General features: G+C 42.3%; 1 protein-coding gene across 1 annotated transcript in view; it reads left to right on the top strand.

The window, feature by feature from the left end:
* Positions 1–18,243, top strand: part of MTHFD2L (methylenetetrahydrofolate dehydrogenase (NADP+ dependent) 2 like) — a 69,779-nt gene that overhangs the window by 5,692 nt on the left and 45,844 nt on the right. Inside the window, exons 2-3 of the mRNA XM_066574084.1 lie at positions 9,346–9,542; positions 10,537–10,659. Coding sequence (XP_066430181.1) covers positions 9,346–9,542; positions 10,537–10,659 — 320 coding nt within the window. The remainder of the gene's footprint in view (positions 1–9,345; positions 9,543–10,536; positions 10,660–18,243) is intronic.

Below are 18,243 nucleotides of genomic sequence, written 5' to 3'. Positions count from 1 at the left end.
GAGATTTGCAGGTCTCGTTATCCCATATTATATCTGGATAATTAAAGTCTCCAATGATAATTACTTTGTTGCGGTTTGACACCTCTTCTATCTGCCTTAATAGTAAGGTTTCAGCTTCATCTGTTGCTTTTGATGGCCTATAGAAAACCCCTATCAGGATTTTATTATTTCTTCCTCCCTGTATTTCTACCCACAGAGATTTCACGTGTTCATCTCCTGCCCCTATATCCTCCCGTAGTCTTGGCAATAAGTACGATTTAACGTACAGACCCCTCCTCTTTTCTGGTCTCTTCTGAAGAGATTGTAACCTTGTAAATTCACTGACCGATCGCACTTGTCATCGAGCCATATTTCCGTTATTCCAACTATATCATAGTTTTCATCAGTCATTCACGCTTTAAGCTACCCAACTTTGCCAATCAGACTTCTTGCATTCATAGCCATACGACTTATATGGTTGTTTTTGTTCTTTAAATTCATTTTGCTATTAATGGTACTATTGGCTGATCTGTGAGTTCTAACTGTACTAACCCCACCCCCTGCTCAGCCCCCATTCCCATTACTTAGACCCAGGTCACTAGCTACACTGGCAACTCCCTTGTTTCTCTTTTTGCCCCCCCCCCCCAGTTTAAACACTCCTCCAGCTTTCTAGCCATCTTCTCCCCTAGCACAGCTGCACCCTCCCCATTGAGATGCAGCCCGTCCCTACGGTAGAGCCTGTACCCGACAGCAAAGTCAGCCCAGTTCTCCAGGAGCCCAAACCCCTCCTTCTTACACCAACTCCGGAGCCACTTGCTTACCTCCCTAAGATCCTGTTGCCTTTCTAGTGTGGCTTTAGGTGCAGGTAGTATTTCCGAGAAAACTACCCTGGAGGTCCTCACCCTAAGCTTGGACCCTAAGTCCCTGAAATCATTTTTGAGGGCCCTCCATTGACCTCTAATTTGTTCAATGGTCCCAATGTGCAGCATGACCGCTGGATCCTCACCAGCTCCTCCCTGGTTGAATAGGCTTGTCCAGTGTATGCAGGGAGGGTAAAAAGAAAAAAGGAATTGCAGATTAAAGAGGTTGTCTAGTTCAGAAAACCAATATTCATACCGTCCCCCATCTGTGGCCCCACTTAGGTAATAGTGTTCCATTTTGAGGCTCCTCATAAGTATAGCATGCTCCTCTGTAGCCCTACTTAAGTATACTGTCCTCCTTCTGTGGCCCCACTGGGGTGATAATTTTCCTGCCTGTGGCCCAACATAAGTTTACAATCCTGTTGTGGCCCCATTTAGGTGACAGTACCCCCTTCATAGCTCCACTTAAGTTTAGTTCTTCGCTCCACTCTGTCTCACAGGACTGCTGCAGGCCCTATTGTTTTAGTCATAGCATAATCCATCTCTTAGAATCATAGAATGGTAGAGTTGGAAGGGACCTCCAGGGTCATCGGGTCCAACCCCCTGCTCAGTGCAGGATTTACTAAATCATCCCAGATATATATTTGACCACCCTCACTATTAGGAAGTTTTTTCTAATATCTAATTTGTGTCTCCTCACTTTCAGTTTCATCCCATTGCTTCTAGTCTTTTCTTGTGCAAATGAGAATAGGGCTGAACCCCTTTGCACTGTGACAGCCCTTCAGATATTTGTAGACAGCTATTAAGTCTCTGCTCAGCCTTCTTTTTGCAAGCGAAACATTCCCAGATCCTTTAACCATTCTTCATAGGACATGATTTGCAGACCGCTCACCATCTTGGTAACTGTTCTCTGAACTTGCTCCAGTTTGTCTGTCTTTTTTAAAGTGGGGTGCCCAAAACTGGACACAGTATTCCAGATGACTAAGGAAGAGTAGAGGGGGATAATGACCTCACGTGATCTAGAATCTATGCTTCTCTTAATACATCCCAGAATTGTGTTTGCCTCTTTGACTGCTGCATCACATTGTTGATTCATGTTCAGTCTATGATCTATTAGTATACCCAAGTCTTTTTCACATTTGCTGCTGCTTAGCTCAATTCCTCCCATTCTGTATGTGCTTTTTTTCATTTTTCTTGCCCAGATGTAGGACTTTGCATTTATCCTTGTTAAATACCATTCTGTTAGTCGCTGCCCACTGTGCAAGCTTTTCTAGATCTTTTTGAATACTCTCTCTATCTTCCCTAGTGTTAGCTATCCCTCCTAGCTTTGTGTCATCAGCAAATTTGATCAGTTTCCCATCAATTCCCTTCTCCAGATCATTTATAAAAATGTTGAACAACACTGGGCCTAGGACAGAGCCTTGTGGTACCCCACTTGATATATTCTTCCACTTGGATGTGCAGCCATTTATGACCACTCTTTTGAGTATGATCACTCAGCCAGTTATGAATCCACCTAGCAGTTGCCTTGTCAATTCCATATTTTGTCATTTTTTCAATAAGTATAGTTATGAGATACTTTGTTAAATGTTTTACTAAGGTCAAGAAAAACTATATCCACCGCATTTCCCTGATTAACCCAGTCGGTGATACCATCATAGAAGGAAATTAGATTAGTCTGGCATGACTTGTTTGTTACAAACCCATGCTGGCTCTGGTTAATTGCTGCATTTTCATCCAAGTACTTGCATACATGCTGTTTTATAATTTGTTCAAAGATCTTTCCCTATATAGAAGTCAGGCTCACAGGCCTGTAGTTTCCTGGATCCACCTTCTTCCCTTTTTTGAAGATAGGGACAACGTTTGCGATTTTCCAATCTTCTGGGACTTCTCCTGTTCTCCAGGAATTTTCAAAACTTATGGCGGTTCAGCAATTACCTCCGCTGCTTCCTTTAGTATCCTAGGATGTGATTCATTTGGACCTTGAAATTTGAATTCATTTAAGTTAACTAAGTGTTCCCTCACCATCTCTCTGCTTACAGCCTGCATTCTTTTATTTCCCCAATAGCACAGGGAAGATCAGTTGATGTTCTATCTACTTTCTGAGAGAAAACAGATACGAAATTGGTATTTAAAAGTTCGGCCTTCTCAACATCATTCTTAACCAATTCACCATTTTCATGTTGTAAGCATCCAATAGCATATTTGACTTTTCTTTTCCTTTTGACATACCCCCCATATCCTTTTTTATTGCTTTTGGCCTCTGTTGCAAGCCTCAATTTATTATTAGCTTTAGCTTTTCTGACACTTGCCCTACAGTTTCTGCAGACCCCATTATATTCTTCTTTAGATATTGCCTTCGCTAGTCTTTTGCATATGCCGCACTCAGATGGAGGCTTATGCTGTGAATATTACAACATGGCATCTGGCAGCAGTCTTGTGTGACTAATGCTGCCGCTGAATATGGGGTTCAGGGAGGGGAGCGGAGAACAGCAAATGCTGCCATATGGCTATAAAACAATTTTTTTAACCCCTTAGTGACGAAGCCTGTTTGCGCCTTAGTGACGGAGCCAAATTGTGGAAATCTGACATGCGTCGTTCAACGTAGCATAACTTCGTAAAGGCTTTACATATCCAAGTGATTCTGACATTGTTTTTTTCGCCACATGTTGTACTTCATTTTGGTTGTAAAAAGAGACCAATATAATTTGTGTATATTTATTAAAAGCGCCAAAATTGGGAAAATTTTGAAAAAATTGTCATTTTTTTCACATTTTCAACTGTAATATCTCAAATATGTCCAAACATACTGTACACATTTTTGATAAGATATACACTACCGTTCAAAAGTTTGGGGTCACATTGAAATGTCCTTATTTTTGAAGGAAAAGCACTGTACTTTTCAATGAAGATAACTTTAAACTAGTCCTAACTTTAAACAAATGCACTCTATACATTGCTAATGTGGTAAATGACTATTCTAGCTGCAAATGCCTGTTTTTTTGTGCAAAATCTACAAAGGTGAATAGAGGCCCATTTCCAGCAACTATCACTCCAGTGTTCTAATGGTACAATGTGTTTGCTCATTGGCTCAGAAGGCTAATTGATTAGAAAACCCTTGTGCAATCATGTTCACACATCTGAAAACAGTCTAGCTCGTTACAGAAGCTACAAAACTGACCTTCCTGTGAGCAGATTGAGTTTCTGGAGCATCACATTTGTGGGGTCAATTAAACGCTCAAAATGGCCAGAAAAAGAGAACTTTCATCTGAAACTCGACAGTCTATTCTTGTTCTTAGAAATGAAGGCTATTCCATGCGAGAAATTGCTAAGAAATTGAAGATTTCCTACAACGGTGTGTACTACTCCCTTCAGAGGACAGCACAAACAGGCTCTAACCAGAGTAGAAAAAGAAGTGGGAGGCCGCGTTGCACAACTAAGCAAGAAGATAAGCACATTAGAGTCTCTAGTTTGAGAAACAGACGCCTCACAGGTACCCAACTGGCATCTTCATTAAATAGTACCTGCAAAACACCAGTGTCAACATCTACAGTGAAGAGGCGGCTGCGGGATTTTGGGCTTCAGGGCAGAGTGGCAAAGAAAAAGCCATATCTGAGACTGGCCAATAAAAGAAAAAGATTAAGATGGGAAAAAGAACACAGACATTGGACAGAGGAAGACTGGAAAAAAGTGTTGTGGACGGATGAATCCAAGTTTGAGGTGTTTGGATCACAAAGAAGAACGTTTGTGAGACGCAGAACAAATGAAAAGATGCTGGAAGAATGCCTGACGCCATCTGTTAAGCATGGTGGAGGTAATGTGATGGTCTGGGGTTGCTTTGGTGCTGGTAAGGTGGGAGATTTGTACAGGGTAAAAGGGATTCTGAATAAGGAAGGCTATCACTCCATTTTGCAACGCCATGCCAAACCCAGTGGACAGCGCTTGATTGGAACCAATTTCATCCTACAACAGGACAATGACCCTAAACACACCTCCAAATTGTGCAAGAACTATTTACAGCAGAATCAGGCAGCTGGTATTCTATCGGTAATGGAGTGGCCAGTGCAGTCACCAGATCTGAACCCCATTGAGCTGTTGTGGGAGCAGCTTGACCGTATGGTACGCCAGAAGTGCCCATCCAACCAATCCAACTTGTGGGAGATGCTTCTAGAAGCGTGGGGTGCAATTTCACAAGCTTACCTCAACAAATTAAAAGCTAGAATGTCAAAGGTGTGCAATGCTGTAATTGCTGCAAAAGGAGGATTCTTTGACGAAAGCAAAGTTTGATGTAAAAACAATGTTATTTCAAATACAAATCATTATTTCTAACCTTGTCAATGTCTTGACTCTATTTTCTATTCATTTCACAACGCATGGTCGTGAATAAGTGTGACTTTTCATGGAAAACACAAAATTGTTTGGGTGACCCCAAACTTTTGAACGGTAGTGTATATTTCCATCTTTTAACTTTATTCTGAATGTACATTTGAAAAACTTTTGTGTTTTTTTTAACCATTTAGATGACGTACAAATTTAACATTACTTTTCAGCATTTTGAGGAACACTTTGTTTTCCTGCAGCAAGCCAAGTTTGCAAAGGCTCATGAGTGTCAGAATAATAGATACCCCCCTAAATGACCCCATTTTAAAAACTACACCCCTTAATGTATTCACTGAGGGGTGTCATGGGTATTTTGACCCCACCGTTTTTTTTCAGGAATTAATCAAATTTAGAGGAGAAAAATTAAAATTTCATATTTTTGCAAATATGTCATTTTAAAGATATATTTTTTTACTATAGTGCCCATGTAAATGAGGATTTACACCCCAAAATGGATACCCCAATTTCTCCTGTGTTCAGAAACATACCCATTGTGGCCCTAATTTTATGTCTGGATGCACAACGGGGCCTAAAATGAAAAGAGTAGTCGGTGTCTTTCAGAACTGAAATTTTGCTTGAAGTCCTTTTAGGCCCGATAGCACTTTTGTAGAGCTCTTGAGTGGCCAAAACCAAAGAGAACCCCCACAAGTGACCCCATTTTGAAAACTAGACCGCTTAACGAATTTATCTAGGGGTGTAATGACCATTTTGACCGCACAGTTTTTGAATGAATTCAAGCAAAGCAAAGGGGGAAAAATGTGATTTTCGTTTTTTTGCCAATTCAATCATTTTAAAAACTGCTTTTTTTGTACAGCACACACATGAATGAAGACTTGCACCCCAAAATGGATACCCCTGTTTCTCCCGTGTTCAGAGTCATACCCATTGTGGCCCTTATCTTTTGTCTGGATGCACAACGGGGGCCCAAAATGAAAGGAGTAATCAGCTTTCAGAAATGAAATTTAGCATGAAGGTGATTTAGGCTCCATTGCCCACTTGTAGAGCCCTTGAGCGGCCAAAACGACAGAGAACCCCAACAAATGATCCCATTTTGAAAACTAGACCCCTTAACAAATTTATCTAGGGGTGTACTATGTATTTTTACCCTACAATTTTTGAATAAATCTAAGCAAAGCAGTAGGAAAAAAATTACAATTTTCATTTTTTTGGCAGTTGCATCAATTTCAAAACAGTTTTTTTTGTACAGCACACATAGGAATGAAGACTTTCACCCCAAAATGGATACCCCTGTTTGTCCCGTGTTCAGAACCATACCCCTTGTGGCCCTAATCTACTTAAAGGACACATGGCTAGGCCTATAATGGAAGGAGCACCCGTTGGATTTCAGGGTATAACGGAATAAATTCCAGGCCCCATTGCCCACTTATAGAGCCATTGAGCGTCCAAAATGATAAAGGACCCCCACAAATGACCCCATTTTAAAAACTAGACCCCTTAACTAATTCATCTAGGGGTGTACTGCGTATTTTGACCACACAGTATTTGAATGAATCTAAGCAAAGCAGAAGGAAAAAATAACAATTTTCCTTTTTTTGGCAATTTTGTCAATTTAAAAACAGTTTTTTTTGTACAGTGTACATAGGAATGAAGACAATCACCCCAAAATGGATACCCCTGTTTGTCCCGTGTTCAGAACCATACCCCTTGTGGCCCTAATCTACTTATAGAACACATGGCAAGGCCTGTAATGGAAGGAGCACCCGTTGGATTTCTGGGCACAACTGAATAAATTCCAGGAACCATTGCCCACTTGTACAGAAAAAAAATTGACTCCCTAAAAATATCCCCCCCACGCCCTTTTCGGCGTTCCCCAAATCTTAGATAACAGTAATAATGTGAACTGTGTAGTATTTCCGAAGACAGGGGTAAGTACGGAGGTTGGTTGGGATGGGCCCATGGGGAAATCAAAACGGGTATCCCCCTCCTCTCATGCTTTTTGGGGGTATTTCGTGACCTCAGTAGCGGGTATGGGGTGTAAAAAGTGGCGCTCTGTGAGTCTCCGTAAGCCTGCTGAGGTGCGGCAATCTCGCACAGAAGACGCTCAACAAGCTGCTCCTGGAACTGCAGGAAGGCGAACGTTCCCGGGGCTTCTTGTAAATTATGTATTACAGGTAGCGGTCTGAATAATAAGGAGATTTTAAGTTTCCTGGGCTCTCCGCCTCCTGCGCATGTGTCCGGTATTTTGCCGGCAGTCGCATGCGTAGAATCCGGGAAAGTTCACGGATGAGGATCGCCTCAGGGTGCAAATACAGAGGCCTCCGTTAAAAAGTTTCATCTCCTTCACCTTTTTTTAACTTTTACGTGATCGCCATTATCCATTGGATAACGGCGAACACGTGACCAGAAACCGCTCACCACCCCCCCCCCGTGAAATCTCCAGGCTCTCCGCGGGCCTTAGGTATGTCATTTCATCCTCCCTCACGGATATGATCCGTGGGGGGTGATGAGACGTAAGATTTTTTAACTTTTTAAAAACTTTTTCTTTTTTACTTTTTACACTTTTTTTTCACTTTTTACACTTTATTTTACTTTACATGATCACTGTCATCCATTGGATGACAGTGATCATGTCCCCGGTATAATCTCTCTGCTCCTGGCTACACATGGCAGCCAGGAGCAGAGGAATTTTAAATTTCCCGGGGCTCGAGCCCCTCTGTGCACGCGCCCGATGTCAATCATCGGGCGCGCATGCGCAGAGGGGGAGTTCGGGTCCCCGAACATCGGGACACCGCTGAGGACCGAGGGTGAGTATTTTCACCTCCCCTCATGGATCCGATCCATGAGGGAAGGTAAAACGGACACTTTTTAAAAACTTTTTTATCTTTTTCGTGATCGCTGCTATCCAATGGATAGCAGCGATCGTGGGCCCGGGGACCACTCACCGCGGTCCCCAGTAACACCTCCTGCCTCCCGGCTACCTTCAGGAGCCGGGAGCCAGGAGAATTTAAATTTGCCGGGGGCTCCCAGGCATCTGCGCGTGCGCGTGACGTCATCGTCTGGTGCGCATGCGCAGAAGACCGCCGGCGGGTCCGGGAGGACCAGATTCATCGGGGGCAGAGCGGAGAAGGCAGGTGAGCATTTTCAGCTGCCCTGATGGACCTGATCCATCAGGGCAGCTGAATCTTTACTTTTTTTCACTGTTTTATTTACTTTATTGCGATCGCAATGCCGGGGGGGACTGCCCGCATCCTGGGATGACAGCTGCATGCTGTCGGCTACCTGCAGGCACCGACAGCATGGAGCTGTCACGTCCTCAGGCAAGTGGGCATCAATCCAAAGAGGATGCATAAAACTACGTCCTCTAGGATTAAAGCCCACTTTCTGAGGACGTAGTTTCCCGATGGGGCAGTCGTTAAGGGGTTAAACCTCCAAATAAACATCACCAGTAAAAAATAAATACCGTCACTGACCTTAGTAAATAATTACCGGCTATTGTGAGTCGGGGGAAGTGGGGTGGGGAGGGGGGGTGTACCCAGACCCACAGCAGCTATAAAGATCATATCTCATTCTGGATGAACCACGATGTATATGCAGTGCACGAACAGTTCATTAATTTCCTCTGCATTTCTTCTATGGTTTCCTCTGTAGGAGCACCAAAGAGGAATTGAACACATATAAAGTTATGTGAATAAAGAATGTATATTTTATACATATGTGGTATTGTTAGAATTTTTAGGCTTTTAGTTTGTGAAAAATTGTAAACAATCGTTCAGGTAACTTATTTAAAAATGAAGCCGGCTTCACATCTGTGTCCGAACCTCTGTCCGGAGGTTCCGTCGCTCAACCGGCCAAAGATACTAGAAGAAAAAGTGCTGCATGCAGTGCTTCTTCTGTTAAAAGCCAGGCAGGTGAGTGGAAAGCTGACAGACCCCATTATAGTCTGTGGGATCCATCCGGAGCCGTTCATACGCGAGGATTCCCCTTTCCTGCTCCCCAACTGGAGCAGGAAAACGGAATCCCTGCTGTAGAGGTGAAACCACCCTAACCCGGTCTAGTTAGTTTTGTTTATCATTAATTTGGTGTAAGTGGTACAGAATCCACACTACATAAAATAAGCATAAATTCCTAATGTTTCTTTTTAACACGTTTTCTTGTTAAATTTCAGAACATTTTACAGGTCCAAAGCGCATGTTATCTCAGGAACTATACTTGCCAAAGAAATAAAGAAAGAAATCCAGAAAGACGTAGAATCTTGGCTATCACTTGGGAACAAAAGGCCCCACCTTAGTGTCATTCTAGTGGGCGACAATCCTGCAAGCCATTCCTATGTGAAGAACAAGATTAAAGCTGCGGCTACTGTAGGTAATAACATAATAGCATGGTTTATAGATACTTACTACATTGTAAAGTAATGGAACAAACCAGATGTGTAAAATAGTGGCTGAACCTGGTGTGAATCTTCAAAAAGTTACAATTTTAGCATTTGCGACAAAATTGCTACTTCTTGATGCCAGATTTCTGGTACAAGAAATTGAATACATACCCCTCATTATGATGGGCGAAGAAAAAAATATATATTTCAGATTGACGTATTAAAAACATCAATATTGAGTGTCATATCTGTAGTATATTCACTGAATCAGAATGAGATGTATACAACTTATAAAGCTTTTATGTATGCCCCTATTTGAATTTACAGTCTCGGTCTTGCATATTACTACTGTAACCTGAAGTACTACAGCCACTGTCAGTTAGCCATACCCTTTAATATAAGCCATGCCTCTTGGAAGTCGACCCCCATTTTTGGCACACCTGCTGTTCAGGTTTTACTCATTGAAGGGCTCTCTCGTTTGTACTATATAGACCTGATTCTAGACTATTATCTGTGTTTAGCTTTAAGGGGTTGTCTGAGTTACTGAATTTGTATTTAAATGTTCCTATTTGTAAGAACAAAGAAGTCTATAGTCCTCTCTCCTGGCTTTCCTCTATGTCCAGTAACATGGCTTCAGGTTTTCACTGTGAATATTGTTTACAGGCTGCAGTAGCCTGTGTACAGTATGTCACAGGCTGCTGCAGCCAATTAGAGAGCTTGGTGATCTAGCGTCGTGCTCTGTCATTGGCTGCAGCAGCATCCCATACACAGGCTACTGCAGCCTGCAAACAATATATAACAGAGGAGACTCGGTGCTGCCAATGAGGGAATTGTGTGAACCTAGAAGAGGTGAGTATAGGTGTGTTTGTCATTTTTACACAAGGGGAGCATGTTTAAGTAAAGATTGAGTAACTCAGACAATCCCTTTAATTAGGAAATGAATAATTTGCTTCTTGCACAGTTTATGAATCTTTTTCATTTTAGGAATTTCCAGTGAAGTAATACTTAAGCCCAGCAATGTTTTTCAAGACGAATTGTTGGATATCATAAGCAAGTTAAGTCATGACTCTAATATTAGCGGCCTACTTGTCCAGTTGCCGTTGCCAGGTGAGTGCCACCTATCACATTGTACTTGATTATTTATTAACCCTTCTGCTCTCATATATTGAATAAGACCTTTTTTTTACATGATATGAGCATATACTGCACTTCTCTAGTGATATCTTATGCGTTTTGTAAATTAACTAATGATATTAGCGTGTTGATACAGATCATTATGGAAATTGTTTGGTTGTTGTACATACAATTTATATACTACAGGTTTGTCCATATAGTTGTGGATGGGGTGTGTCCCTAAACCAGAGGCGTAACTTGAAGCTACTGGGCCCCAATGCAAAGCCTGTAACCGGGCCCCCAACTATAACGCTTTAGTCATAGTACTGGGCTCCCTATATGGAGAAGACAGGTCTTAGGGGCCCCCTAAGGCTCCTGGGCCCGGGTGCAACTGCATCCTCTGCAACCCCTGTAGTTACGCCAGTGCCCTACAAACTCTGACAGTATCCAGTTGCCGCAGACACTGTCAGACTGCACAGGCAAAAGTGCTATTGACAAGAGGAATTGAAACAACCACTTGACAATTTATTCATACATTTCCTGGAAGTATAACAGAGGAACATCACATTACGAAGCCCACAAACTTCAAAAATAGGTACCCTTGGAACTATTTCATAGGAAATAAAAGAAATAAATAAAACAGACCTGTGAGGATAGCTGGTAGCTCCACTTTTAGTTTCACAAACTTTTTATTAGGGTTGCATTAACCCCTTAATGACAAGGCCCTTTTTTCCCCCATTTTCGTTTTTTCCTCTCCCCTTTTATCCATCGATGTCGCTGTATGAGGGCTTGTTTTTTATGGGAGGGGTTGTATTTTTCAATGGTGCTATTTAATGTACCATATAATGTACTGAAAAAGTTTTAAAAAATTCTAAGTGGAGTAAAATGAAAAAGAAACTGACATTCTGCCATCTTTCGGTGCGTCTTGTTTCTACGGCGCACAAACTGCAACAAAAATGACATGATATCTTTATTCTATGGCTCAGTACGATTGCTACGATACCAAACTTGTATAGTTTTTTTGCTGTACTACTTGTATTTTTTTCAATTTTTTAAAATTATTTTTTGTGCCCATCTTCAGGGTGCAATAACTTTTTAATTTTTCCGTCAACGTAGTTGTGGGAGGGCTCATTTTTTGCAAGGTGTCCTGTAGTTTAGGTTGGTACCATTTTGGAATACAGACAACTTTTTGAACGCTTTTCATTGCATTTTTTCTGGAAGACAGGGTGACTGAAGACGTGTATTTCTGGCGTTCATTTTTTTTTTCCGGACGTTCGCCATAAATAATGCGCTACTTTGATAGATCGGACTTTTATGGACGTAGCACTACCAAATATGTATTTTTGTTTTAAAGTTTAGAATTTTGTATAATAGATATGGCAAAAGGGGGGTGAGTTAAACTTTTATTACTTTTTTTCCTGTTTTACAATTAATAAAACTTTATTGACCTTGTTTTTCCTTTTTTTATTTTAGCCCCCCTGGAGGACCACAACTAGCGATGCTTTGATCACTCCTGCAGTATGATGTAATCCCATAACATTACATCATACTGCAACCTGACAGGCAATCTATCAAGCTACTCCACGGGGACGGCTTGATAGGCAGTCTGCTAAGGCAGCCTTGGGGCCTTTCGGAAGGACGCTGGCTGCCATGGCACCTGCACGGCTCCTTGCGATCTCACTTGGGGGCCGTATGGGACCCCCGAACATTGTTTGGGGATTTAAATGCCGCTGTCAGAATTGACAGCAGTATTTAAAGGGTTAATAGCCGCGATCGGCCGCATGGACGATTGCAGCTATTGCCCGCGGGTGTCAGCTGTAATAAACAGCTGACGCCCGCGCTGTATGAAGAGAGGTCGCCCCGCGATCTCTCCTCATACATAGGCCTCCAATACAGGCCGTCAAAAGACGTATCGGTGGTCATTAAGGGGTTAAAGGAGATGTCCCGAGGCAGCAAGTGGGTCTATACACTTCTGTATGGCCATAATAATGCACTTTGTAATGTACATTGTGCATTAATTATGAGCCATACAGAAGTTATAAAAAGTTTTTTACTTACCTGCTCCGTTGCTAGCGTCCTCGTCTCCATGGTGCCGACTAATTTTTGGCCTCCGATGGCCAAATTAGCCGCGCTTGCGCAGTCCGGGTCTTCAGCAGTCTTCTATGGAGCCGCTCGTGCCAGAGAGCGGCTCCGTGTAGCTCCGCCCCGTCACGTGCCGATTCCAGCCAATCAGGAGGCTGGAATCGGCAGTGGACCGCACAGAAGAGCTACGGTCCACGAAGACGGAGGATCCCGGCGGCCATCTTCAGCAGGTGAGTATGAAGACGCCGGAGCGCCGGGATTCAGGTAAGCGCTGTGCGGGTGGTTTTTTTAACCCCTGCATCGGGGTTGTCTCGCGCCGAACGGGGGGGGGGGGGGGGTTAAAAAAAAAAAAACCCGTTTCGGCGCGGGACATCTCCTTTAATACTTTTTACATAACACTGCCTAATTTCCCCATGCAGGGGGCATATTAAAGCAAAACATATTTAGGATGGGTCATAAGAAGCCCTCTAACACACTCTAATACTAGTGTTATGATAGCAAGAATTGAAGCACTGGAAGAAAGTGACCTACACTACCTGCCAGAAGTGTTAGAACACCACAATTTTTCCAGTTCTTATTGATATTTACAGTTTAATGTCTCAAATGTACTTTACATTAAAAGCATAGAATAAATAAACAAGTTAAGATGTATAAAAATAATAATTAACTTTAATTTACCAAATTAAGGCCGCCTACACATTGCTAGATTCCACATGCGCATCATTAGCATCAGTGAAAACATCGCTAATGTGAAGGAACCCATTGGAAAGCATGGGTTATCACCGAAAAATCACACGATTTTGTCGCCCGTGTGAAAGCAGCGGCCTAAAGAATTGAAAGCTTTTAATGCAACACCTGGTCCGGAATTTCCTCGCTTTCTTTGTTCATACTGTACTGTCTGTAACTTTTCAGAAACTCAGCACTCGCTGAAAAATAGCAAAGGCTGAGAACGGTCAAAGCTTTCAGTCTCACTAATTGATCATGTTATACAGAGCAGAACTACAAAGAGACTATGAGAGAGCGCAAGAGAGAAAGGGAGGGAGGGAGTATGCCTGTACACACAGTCCTAAACATGTATTTTTTTACACCACTACTTGATTGACCGCAACACTGCTCAGTTTTCAGTAACACTCCAATACAGCTGTATCTGCCGACACTTATGTTATTATGTCTCATGAAGGATCAAATTGTTGATCACAGTATTTTGTCAGAAAGTACATGGGGATCTAGTTAATTAAAAGTGCCCACAAAGGAAAGGAATATATGCTTAGCCACTTCTATGACAAAATAAAACTATACACCATACAACAATTTATAGACACTTTCAAAGCACCTATACAAGAGTACCTCAGGATCAATCAAGTTTTCCACTTTATTCGCTCCCTATCAGCGTCCCCTACACTACCCCCGCCTACCCCACTTGAAAAGCTCTGTACAAGAGACCCCTCCCAAAGATGCCTAAATCACCCACAATATTCCTTCTAGGAAATCGTGAACCTAGGACTAGATTTAAAGCTCACAAGTTTATTCAAGTTGTTTGTATGGCCGCGAGGATCCACATCGCATCCAGATGGAAATCACCAAGCCTCTCCTTTTCAGAGGTGACAAACAAAATCTCCACAATTATGTTATACAAAAGAATCCATGCTATCTGGACGGATACTTTAACAAACTTTCTAACTACACGGCAACCCTGGATAAACTTTAGCGGTACCAGGACTGCCTAACATTTCCTCTACCGTTTAAGACTATACAACATAAACTGACTTTAGACTCCCAATAAAACATACCGTGGGGAAGATGTGGATCCTCGACGACCCCCTGTTTTGTTCCCCCTGTTATCCCCACCCAATATTCCATGCCAAGAGTAAAAAGACTGTATCATAAACTAATCTGTGCCAAATTGCCAAACTTAAGCCCCCTGCATGGGGACACAAGTATGTATAATATTGCCTCACTCTTGGAAAAAAAAAAAACCTTCAATAAAAACCGTTGAAACTAAAAGTGCGCACAAAATTGTTGGCTGGCGGACAGGGACTCAGTACACTGGAGTGGGGGAGAAGATGATAGCTGGTAGTGCCTATTCCTCTACAAGATAACATCAAGAAAAGCCGATAAGAAAAGGATCTTGCATATGTGAACAATTGCTAAAATATATGATACAGGTGACATTGTGACCAGCAATACAGTCATTACTCAAGTCTACACACAATGACTTCTTACTTGAATCACTAAGCTCTCGCTCCTGCAATATAGGGGAAGTTACTGTCATTATTTTGAAAATTGGGCAATTAAAATACGCACCAAGGGAAAAGCAGTACAGTGTTTTCGGGACTAGAAGATGCACTTTTAGCAAGTAAAAAAATTGCTAAAACGTCCTTGTGCCATATACCCCTCCCCCCCCTGTCCTGACTGTTTCCTTAACAATCAGAAAAAGGAAAAAAACAGCAGCACAGCAATATTCACTCCCACTCACTTGTTCACTTCAGGGAGGTGCACGCTCCAATGAATCCGTGACTCCTTGGATCCAAAATAAATATCAGCAAAACATAGGTAGTAGAAGCTACACAAATTTTAAAGAAAAGAATTCCTTGGTGTGCTGCTTCTGCCACCTATGTTTCCTTAACAAGACAAGATGTACAGTTACTCCCTGGCCGTGTGGTGTTTATGTGAAGCAGGATTGTGAGCCGATCCCCCTCCATACGAGGTGGGTTGAGATAGCAGATGCCCACAATCACCGCGATTGGAGCTGAAGCTGATCGCAGCTGTTAATCCTCAAAATGCTGCTGTCAATTCTGACAGTGCATTTAAATGCCCCGATCGACAATTACCCTTCTACTTACTAAAAGTACCAGGGAAGTTTAGGTAGTATGAAATATTTTTTACCCATTTTCTATTGTCTAAAGCTGAGATGTGTCTTATAGTCCAAAAAATACAGTAAATACAATTTAAAAAACTTCACTTCTGATTTGCTGTTTATTACTTTGCTCACATGCCTAGTTCATCTAATGGCAACCAATTGCTTTGAGGCAGAGATATTTTTTTTATTGTGAACGTTTAATATATGTGTATAATCACTAGAGGGCGATATAAGCCAATCTAAAGTACAACACTAAAAGAATAAAAACTGTAAGATCACGTTTTTTGGTGCCTAAAGTTGAAGGAAGAGTACCATTTTTTTACAAATACCCATATTACCCATTATTCTTCATTGTTGGGCACGGGTCACCTGTGATGAAGTGTTATTATTTGTGAAACATGACACCGCTGTGATGGCTTCTTCTGGTCCCTGGTGTCAAGCACTCGGTGTGAGCAGGAACAACGTATGTGATGAGGGGTATTACCACAGACACTCTGTTATGTCCAGAACCTATATGGATTCCCCTCTGGACCAAACAGGCCCCCCACTGGCGCTGCAGACTGCGCTATTTGTCCCATTTAAAAACCAAAAAAGAGATAGAAACAAATTGAAAACTTTTTTGTTTCCTTCCGTTTTTTAGAACCTAATTGAAATCAATGGGGGTAAAGTAGGACTTGGTTCCAAATCTCTCTACTCCAAAAACAGAACAGAGAGGCGTAAACCGTGAACAAAAGCAAAACGCTAGTGTGAATGAGCACTAAGCTACCGTGTGGACATGAGGAATAACACTATTTCTGGCCATTATATTATAGTATCCTAGTGAAACGAAAAACGTCATGGGTGTAGGCACAACTGACTGAAATATAAAGTTTAATAACAATGCAAGAAGTAAGCTTAGCTTCTCCGTTCTATTTTATACCAGCATGAAAAGACGCGTTTCGGTCAGCTGTGCCTACACCCATCACATTTTTTTCTTCCCTAATCCATCGGAATAGTCTCACCTGCCAGTGCGACTAGCATTGGGTTGGCTGTACCCGAACAAGGTCTTTTCCACGACCCAGCATCTTAGCGAGAGAGAAGAATCACATCATCTGCACGTTCCCCTACATCTACTTATCCAAATCAGTCATTCAGTTAGCTCCACCCCTATTTTTTTCCCTACCTATGACTTGTATCCTGTATTTTTCCCAATTGCCCCTCTGCAAGGTGTACATCCAATTCTCAATCTTCTCAGGATCGGTAGGAGGAGGAGCTTGGCTGCTGTGCTGTATTTTATAGATTGTACGCAGAGAAATGCAGATCCTGCTCTCTAAATGACTGTAACACACAGAAATATAAAATCATGTTGTAGGACAGTGTACAGCAAGACTGTAAATCTCTCTTTCCCTCCTCCCCTCTATTTTGCTGTCTATACAGTTCAATGAGCACGATGACTCATCCACTTCCCCCACCCCTATTCTTATGTCTACACCTCTCTTGTCTATCAGTTGAAGTAAGGGAGACAACACACTAGAGTCATTTTCACTTCGTAAAGTAAATAGCAGTTTTGCTAGTTATCGCATTGGCTATCATATAAGCACATGTTGTTTGAAATGTTAGTCCATTTAACTATTGTTCTCTGTTTCCTGCCACTTATCTTCTGTGCCACTTGCAGCTCTTTGTTTCCAGTGGTGTGTGATGATGTATAGTGATCACCGTACTTGAAATGGTTAGCGATTAGCTTCCGAAGAACATGTGTCATGTTGTCATAAACTATAACACTTCATCACACACCATGAAAAACAATGTGGAGTGGTGGCTGAGGGTGTACTATTTCTTCAACTTCAGTCCCCCCAAAACTTCCTGTGATCTTATATTTTTTATTATTTTACCTAGCTTACCCGTCGCGCGTTGCTGCGAAGACAGACATATATACATACATTCGTTTTTATATATCTAGATAATAGAGATGAGCGAACGTGTTCGGCTCCGCCCCTTTTCGCCCGAGCACCGAACTTTGCGAGCAATTCCGTGCTCGGGCGAAAAAAGTTCGGGGGTCGCCGTGGCAGCGCGGGGGGGTGCGGCGGGGAGTGGGGGGGAGAGGGAGAGAGAGAGGGCTCCCCCCTGTTCCCCGCTGCTGCCGCCCGCGCCGCCGCGCCTCTCCCCGCCCCCCGGCGCCGGCCGAATCTTTACGCGCGGACACTGAAGTCCTCGGTAAAGCCGGTGTCTGGGTGCGTAAGTGTTCGTTTAGAACACGTTCGCTCATCTCTACTAGATAACAACCAATCACAGCACAGCTTTCATGTTACCTCAATGGTATAATAAATAACAACCAATCGCAGCGCAGCTTACATGTTACCTCAGCTTTATAATATATAACACCCAATCACAGCGCAGCTTTCATGTTACCTCAGCAGTATAATATATAACAACCAATCACAGTGCAGCTTTCATGTTACCTCAGCAGTAAGAGAAATAACCAATCACAGCGCAACTTTTATTCTGCCTCAGCAATATAAAAAATAGCAACCAATCACAGCGCAGCATTCATTTTACCTCAGTGGTATAATATATAGCAACCAATCACAGCACAGCTTTCATGTAACCTCAGTAGTATAAGAAGTAGCAACCAATCACAGCACAACTTTCATGTTGCC

This window comes from Eleutherodactylus coqui, chromosome 7 (genome assembly GCF_035609145.1).
Source record: "Eleutherodactylus coqui strain aEleCoq1 chromosome 7, aEleCoq1.hap1, whole genome shotgun sequence".
In the NCBI taxonomy this organism is placed as follows: domain Eukaryota; kingdom Metazoa; phylum Chordata; class Amphibia; order Anura; family Eleutherodactylidae; genus Eleutherodactylus; species Eleutherodactylus coqui.
Note: the sequence above shows the minus strand (reverse complement) of the source record. Positions and strands in the feature narration are given on the sequence as shown.